The following is an 8,338-nucleotide window of genomic DNA, read 5'->3' as shown; positions in this document are numbered from 1 at the left end:
TATTGCACTGCGCAATACATTACTGACATATGAACGCATGATAGTAGTAATGTGTACTGCTTTACCATTTCCCTTCATCGCTACTATACAAGTCAGGCTTTCTTAAGGTCCAAGTCTATACGGAATAGGGAAAAAGTTAATGGCACATCAATATGCATGAATGGGTGATGGCAACAACAGCAGTAGCAGCAGCAGTAGTAGGTGGTAGTAGTAGTAGTTGTACTAGTAGTAGTAGTAGTAGTAGTAGTAGTAGTAGTAGTAGTAGTAGTAGTAGTAGTAGTAGTAGTTGTAGTAGTAGTTGTAATAGTAGCAGCAGTAGCAGTAACAGTAGTTAAATAGTATTGCAAAACAAAAACCTACTATCTAATGCTTTAATATAATGCGGTCAAGGATTACAAAAATAGAAAGATTAGGAAGTGTAAAGTATGACGGTTTTCTCTCTCTCTCTCTCTCTCTCTCTCTCTCTCTCTCTCTCTCTCTCTCTCTCTCTCTCTCTCTCTCTCTCTCTCTCTCTCTCTCCCCAGCATACATATGTGTCTTGTTCCATCTGGGTCAGCTGCCACCACTGCCGTTGCTGTCACACTTCGCTGCCGTGAGTCTGTCGGCTAACCAAGTTAGTAGGGCACCGTCAGATGGGGGTGAGCCAAAGTGCTTGCATCCTCAGCATTAAGTGGCGTGTGTGTGGCGCAGCATCACTAGTACACCAGCCTAGTTTGCCTACACTGTCAAAAAATGTTCAGGCACGTCAAGCACGCACTCCATTATGTGCATTAAATACTTAGGCAGCCCAGCACAGCCCAACACAGACCAGCCATTTCTAGACCAGCCCAGCAGTATCATATGCCGTATGTCCTTCATAATGTTCATGAACTCTGGCAGCCACAGGTCAGACGAAATAAGAAAATGTTTTTGTAATGATGAGGTTTTCGTGTTTACCTCTCTCTCTCTCTCTCTCTCTCTCTCTCTCTCTCTCTCTCTCTCTCTCTCTCTCTCTCTCTCTCTGCAGGTGTGCCTCAGTAATTTCAGGCCACGTACTCGACTGTCACCTCCTAAGCTACCAAAGATTTAATTTAACTTCTTAGAAATTTAATACACAAAATTGTATCCCTGGCTTTTACCACACGCGCACATACATACACACACACACACACACACACACACACACACACACACACACACACACACACACACACACACACACACACACACACACACAAGAGAACGAGAGAGAGAGAGAGAGAGAGAGAGAGAGAGAGAGAGAGAGAGAGAGAGAAGGGGATAGGGAGCGGGAAAGAAAAGAGAGTTAAGATAAATTACAAGGAAAAAATAGGAGCAGGGAAGGAGGGATAAAGAGGGGAAGATAAGAAGGAAATGTCTGTCATGGTACAAAGAAAAAAAATAAGGAAGCAATTTGTCGAGGAAATGAGGCTAATGGGCGATTTAACATAAGAGAAAGATGAATGGTGATGAGGGAAGAATGGTACACTACTCCTACTACTACTACTACTACTACTACTACTACTAATACTATCACAATTGCCACCACCAATAATGCTACCATTACTACAACTACCTTCACATGCACCACCATCACTACCACTACTTATTTTATTACTACTACTACTACTACTACTACTACTACTACTATTACTGTTCCTCATAAAGCTTTTCATGCAGGAAAGAAAAAAAATCACACGGAAAAGTCTTCAATTATTCATGACATAAATCTTAATAAGACTGGTATGTAGCTTCCTTTTTTTTTTTTTTTTGACCGTCATTCATTCCCAGAAATGTTGACTGGCTTCAAAATTACATTAAGGAAAATAGGAGGTAATTCTCGTTTTGATGTATGAGTCGCGCATGGCACACACACATACACACACACACACACACACACACACACACACACACACACACACACACACACACACACACACACACACACCATAAAAGAAGAAAAAGGGGAAGAAAAACAATGGATTCAATGATACATGAAGGTGTGCAGAAAAACTATACGAAAACACATTACAATTAGAAAGTGTTGGTATTATATTATTCTTTATCTTTATCATCATCATCATCATCATCGGTGTTTCATATAATTCAATAACATTTTTTTCCCGGGTCTCACAATATTTGCCATCAGAAAATAAAAGAAAAAGAGAAGTGCCGGTTTGAAAAAAAATATCTATGAAAAAAAGAAACTGAATAAAATAAAACGTAGAGAGAACATATTTACACCATATTCATCACCATCCTCACCATTATGACCGTCACCATCAATAGCGTCCAGTCTCATCACACCATTCCGACCCCAACAGTGCTAAGATTACACGGATCAATAGGAAAGCAAACTTAATCCATTGAGAAACACTTGAGAAAAAGAAAGAAAAAAAAACAATATATTCAAAATGAACTTTGTGTCTTCTGAAGGACAATGTGACTTTGCCTCCGCTGCCCCGCGACCCTTGACACTCGGGCGCTGAGGTCACACCAAAAGGTCAGAGCAAAGAGGTGAGGGAAAAGGTCAACAAAGGCCAAGTTAAGTGTGGGAAAAGTACCAGTTGGAGGTCACTAGGTTAAACTGTGGCAGCGAGGAGCCATACACGTGACCACCTTCCACCTCCCCTCCCTTGGTCTTCCTCACCACCAACACCACCACCGCTTCTGATCTCCCAGCCTCGTCTTCGCCAACCCCTCCTACAGCATCACTCCACGTCCCCTGGTCTCGACTCTCGCCTCGTCCCTCTTCAACTGGTCGTCCCTCGTCACTCAGGATGGCAGGGGGGACGAGGTGGAGAGCGGTGGCGATGGCGTACAGGGTGTGGCTGCTCCTGACGGTGGCCCAGCATGTGAAAGGTGAGTGTGACTTGATCTGTGTTGGGGACTCTGGCGGGAAGGTGACAAAGGGCCGGGAGACGAGACGGAAGCAGTATTCTTTCCTTTATTTCTTTTCCTAGGAATTAATGGGGAGAATTTTGGGATGGGAAGAGAAAAAATGTTTGGCAACGTCTTTCATTTCTATTTACTTCTTTATAAATGGAACAATAGGAAAGATTTCCGGCGGGAAGAAGAAAATGCATGGCGGTGGCGAGATGGATATGGAGAGGAAACGACAAGTATTAGCAATAATCAGAAAGGACTAGGAGATTAGAAGCGTTTTATGGAGGATGAAAGGGAGATGACGAGAAGAAAATTACCTAGAGGGGAATAATTTATCGGGAAATGTGAGCTAAAGGCTCTAAAAGTTTGTTTGTTGCTAATAATATAAGGCTAGAGTTTATGCTTCAAGATGTGTCGCCATAAATCACATGAATATATTGCATTGCACAGGAGGTTAAAAACTGATAAAGGTACACAGAAAAATACACGTGCTTTGAGGTGATTAATTACTTTACCAAACGAAATATCGATGGGAGAGTATTGGTCCTGTAAATGAAAAATCAAAACCGTGATCATTAAGGGATAACTAATGAAAGAATAATAAAAAAAAAGAAAACACGGTAACATTATTACACTGCTAAAAATACGATATAACTAAGAATAAAAAGGAAAAACCACTCAACACTGACCAAGGAGAGAAAGTAAAGGTGACGTCCTACTAGGGCGAATGATGAATGCAACAAACATGCTAGAAAAAAAATACATATCATAAATAACAAGAAAACCAACGCTTGGATGAGTTACTATTACTGATACTACTGCTACTACTACTACTGCTACTACTACTTCTACTATTACTACTACTACTACTACTACTACTACTACTACTACTACTGCTACTACTACTTCTTCTATTACTACTACTGCTACTACTACTTCTTCTATTACTACTACTACTACCACTACTACCACTACTACCACTACCACCACCACCACCACCACTACCACCACCACCATTACCACCACCACTACTATTACCACCACCACCCATACCACCCACCACCACCACCATCTACCATTATCACTTTTACCACCAGCACCATTACCACCACCACCACCACCACCATCATCATTACTTACCACCACCACCACCACCACCACCACCACCACCACCACCACCACCACCACCACCACCACCACCACCACCACCACCATCACCACCACCACCACCACCACCACCACCACTTTACACCACCTGGCACCACCACCACTACCATTATATTATTACTACTTTACCACCAGTCCCATCACACACCACCACCATTACCCACTACCACCACCACTATTACCACCACCACCATTACAACCACCACCACCACTATTACTACTACCACTACCACTACCATAATACCATTACCACCACCACCACCACTATTACTACTACACTACCACTACTACCACCACCACCAATAATAATAACATTATTATTACCTAATCACTACCAATCCCACTGCTACCACTACTACTACTATCATTCAGTCACTGTATCTCAATCGTCGCATGTAGTACAGACAGCTTCTTGCAACTTCCCTTATTCTCGTAAATTGTTGTGTTTTTTTTTTTTTCTTTCTTTTTATGTAATCAGCCACGCTCAAGGAAAGGAGGTAACACAGCGCGCCTGCCTCCCACCTGACTGCCTTCATTGACAACGTGAGCAGGGACTAATTTGCATGATTACACAAAACTGTTCTGCCATTCGTAAAACACAATGAGATATTCTTTTTTTTCTCCACTCTGAGGACAATGGACACGCGGATGTGACTGAGCCTGGAGCACAAAGGTATTTTTGGGGATAATAAATTTTGTATAAGCTTGCGTTACCTGTGCGCCAACTATGCATTGTTACGATTAGCGTTACTGTTGTTGCTGTTGTTAGTTACCGTTGACGTTATGTAATTATTATTCATCTATTTATTTATCTATGTTACCGCTGGTTTTTATTCTATCTATCTACGTATATATATCTATCTACGTAATTACTTATTTATCTTATTATCATCGGTATCTACGCATTTATTTATTCATCTATTTATCTATCTATCAATCTATCTATTTCTCTATATATTTGTCTGTCTATCTATCTACATACCCACTTTATATATTTACCTGTCTCAAATTTTGGATAAGCCTTTTTGTACTATAGTGGTACTTTCATGAAATTTATCAACACAAATAGAACAAAAATCTTAAATCCACGTATTTATTTATCCATCATTATCACTATTACTACTACTATCCCGATCAGCAATATTCTACCCACTGTTACTTCGCCATCATTCCTTCAGTAGCACACCGCCTCGTCACTGCGCTGCGTAGCAAAAAATGACACTCCTCAACACACGAGGCCAGAAGTTTCCACCTCCCCCCCGCGATCTGGCACACACTGGGACACCTTTCCCCCTGCATAGCCCAACAAACGGGAGGAGCCTGCATCCCGAATGAGAGGCAGAAGAAGGCATTCACGCGGCGACGTTACCTGCATCTGGAGTTAACAAACAGCTGCATTTCGAAGCCCAGGTAATTCGAAACAGCAATACCTCCAAGTGGAACGCACAAAAGCTCCCAATGGCCAAAGTTGCAGTGGCGGACGCAGCGCTATGGCTCATCCTGCCTCTTGGGGGCGATGGAGACTCGAAACTTGGCGTCTGGGGGTATCGGGGCTTCGAACTGCGGGCCCTCCTAGATGGCAATAAACTTGGAAACTTGGTTGGGAACGCATCGAGGATCCGAAATTACCGAGACCTGCGTTAATGACACTCGAACCTCGCAACGCCGAACTCGATCAAGATTTAATATTAGAGTTGGTGGTTATTTTTTGTCCTTTGAGTGCGGTGGCAGGAAGCGGACGAGGGACAGCAAGGGGAGAGGCCAGGAATAGATGTAGGAAAAGAGAAGAATAGGTGATTAGAAAAGAAATAGCTCAACAACTGGAGAAGTGGACTTATGGAATGGTTGTGAATGGAGTAGTAACATGGGCTTGCCAAAAAGGAAGAGGTGGAGTGACAAGAGTAGAGAAAATTTAGGATTCACAACATCGAATGACTGTTCCGAAACTGCGCTGGCGAGGCGTGATTCCAAGACTCCCATAAATTTCTAACTGTGAAGGCCAATCGTAATTATGAGCTCCTGAAGGGCATTACAAAGACGTTTAGCTCAGTTTTGCTCGCGCAGGGAAGTTGGGGAGTTATGGCGGCAATTATACCGGAACGACCGTAACTCGGCGCCACACACTCGGCGCGGCTTCATTACCTCGCCGCCGGCTGTGCCACTCACCAACGAGAATTCATTGTTTCACTTGAGTTCGGAACAGAGGCAAAGTTGTGGACATAAATTTGACGTCGGATAAGCCCGTCGCCCCCCTAAGGTAAGTAAGCAGCTTCTGGCGAGACCCTCAGCCAGAGCACTGAGAGGACACGGCGCGAACCCAAAGACACTGCGAACGTTGACTTCAGAGTGAACAAAGAGAAGGGAATGGAAATTTGGATCCTTCCAAACACGCTAAAGATGGTGATGGTAATGATAATGATGATTAGGATTACGACAACGGTGATGATTGCTACATAATTAAAGATAATCCTGAGATCTTAAAAAGGGTGAGGCTTGAAAGTTCGAAAGCCAGTCTCAGACGTGCTTCGAAGCCTCGGGCCACCAGAATTTTGGTGAGAATTAACAGAGTCAACTATTTCCATAAAACTGTTCTCAGCATTTTTTCCAAGGACTTGAGATCTAAAGGGAGGAATGGAAGAGAGGAAAGGAGAGGAGAGGAGAGGAGAGGAAAGGAGAGGAGAGGAGAGGAGAGGAGAGGAGAGAGATGGAGAATAGGAGAGAAAGGAAAGATAAAAGGATGGAGAAGAAAATAAATACTGATAAGACTGAAAAATGGCAGAGGAGAGTGAAGATAAAAGATCAAAAGAAAAAATAGATGAAAGATATAGAATCGATAAGAAAAAATTGAGACAAAAAGGAAGAAAAATGAAGCAGAGAGAAAAGGAGAGACTGAGATAAATTTTAAGAAAGTAGGGAAGTAAAAAAAATAATCATAAGGAAAAAGAGAGAGAAATTCAAATCCATGAATGGAAAGGAAAGAGAGGAGATGGAAGGAAGAGGTCAACATGGAGGAAAGAGGAGGAAATATACTCCATGGAGAGAGGAAAGGCAAGGAGGAGAAGAGGAAGAAGAGGATGCAGAATAAGCACCACAGACAACGCCTCTTCATTTCCTCTCTCCGCTTTTGCCTCTCTCTATCTCAACACCACCCCCACCACCACCATCCCCTCCTCTGCTCCCTCCCTTTGTTCCCCGTCGTCGTCATCCTCCTCCTCCTCCTCCTCCTCCTCCTCCTCCTCCTCCTCCTCCTCCTCCTCCTCCTCCTCCTCCTCCTCCTTCTCCTCCTCCTCCTCCTCCTCCGTCTCTTTCTTCTCTTCCTCCAGCACCACTCCATTTTTGGCTTATATTAATTACGTAGGTGAATTTTCACTATTACTAATGTTTATTATTACAACTATTATCATTATTATTATCATTATCATCATTCTCATTCTTTCCATCACTGCAGGCTAGAATAATCGTAGCCAATTTGAACCTAAGTAAATGCCATGTACTTGAGTCAGTGCCATCTACGACACATTCCAATCAATCCAACAACAGTCGCCTCTCTCGGCACAACACAGCGCAACACATCCGCTACCTGGTGACGCGACGGAGAGATAGATATAGATATATATTTACTGACCACAACGTACATACATAGAAACTGTACAAAGCATATTATTTTCATATCTAATGATCTTTAAAATTTCGTTTCATTATTGAACTAGTGTTTATAATTTGCAGTCCGCAATTAGGCATTTCAGTAAAATTTTACATTAAAAGAAACCCAAAGCCGATAAACATCAAAATAAAAACTATACTAGGTTATTGTAACACATGCATCTTAAACATATCATGCAGGGAAAATATTAATCTAAAAATAGCAAACTCTAAACCAGAGGGACATTAAAGCACAATGATAACCTCGCTAAAAATGATTCATTAAGACAATGGTTAAGCATCACCTATAGGTAGAAAAGAAACTTTTAAAGAAACTCCAAAAGAAACTCTAAAATAAAGAAAACACCAAAACATCGAGACATTAACACACAATACATATATATAAGCCTGGCTAAAATCCTCTGCAATAAAATAATATACAGAGGTGACCAGAGCCACTCCTTACTGCGCACACAGGCCTTCATTACACCAGAGGATGAGAAGTGGCCTAACGTGAATTTTTGTTATTTGTTTTGCTTTATATATACTATTTCAAGGATGAGGTAACGAGGTGAGACAAAAATAGTAAAGGTCTCTCTCTCTCTCTCTCTCTCTCTCTCTCTCTCTCTCTCTCTCTCTCTCTCTC

At 42.1% G+C, this 8,338-nt stretch overlaps 2 protein-coding genes across 12 annotated transcripts in view; one reads left to right on the top strand and one right to left on the bottom strand.

Moving 5' to 3' along the window:
• LOC123514081 (lachesin-like) overlaps positions 1-8,338 on the top strand; it is a 224,417-nt gene that overhangs the window by 10,805 nt on the left and 205,274 nt on the right. For 3 of the 6 annotated variants that reach the window (XM_045271688.1, XM_045271682.1, XM_045271686.1), the window contains exon 2: positions 2,147-2,859. In XM_045271688.1, the coding sequence (XP_045127623.1) occupies positions 2,778-2,859 (82 nt within the window). In that variant the 5' untranslated portion in view covers positions 2,147-2,777. The remainder of the gene's footprint in view (positions 1-2,146; positions 2,860-8,338) is intronic. The other 3 variants (XM_045271684.1, XM_045271683.1, XM_045271687.1) reach the window with 1 other exon arrangement.
• LOC123514083 (carbohydrate sulfotransferase 11-like) overlaps positions 1-8,338 on the bottom strand; it is a 273,163-nt gene that overhangs the window by 72,711 nt on the left and 192,114 nt on the right. The window lies entirely within an intron of this gene.

The sequence above is a fragment of the Portunus trituberculatus genome, chromosome 37, assembly GCF_017591435.1.
Source record: "Portunus trituberculatus isolate SZX2019 chromosome 37, ASM1759143v1, whole genome shotgun sequence".
NCBI classification, from domain to species: Eukaryota; Metazoa; Arthropoda; class Malacostraca; order Decapoda; family Portunidae; genus Portunus; species Portunus trituberculatus.
Note: the sequence above shows the minus strand (reverse complement) of the source record. Positions and strands in the feature narration are given on the sequence as shown.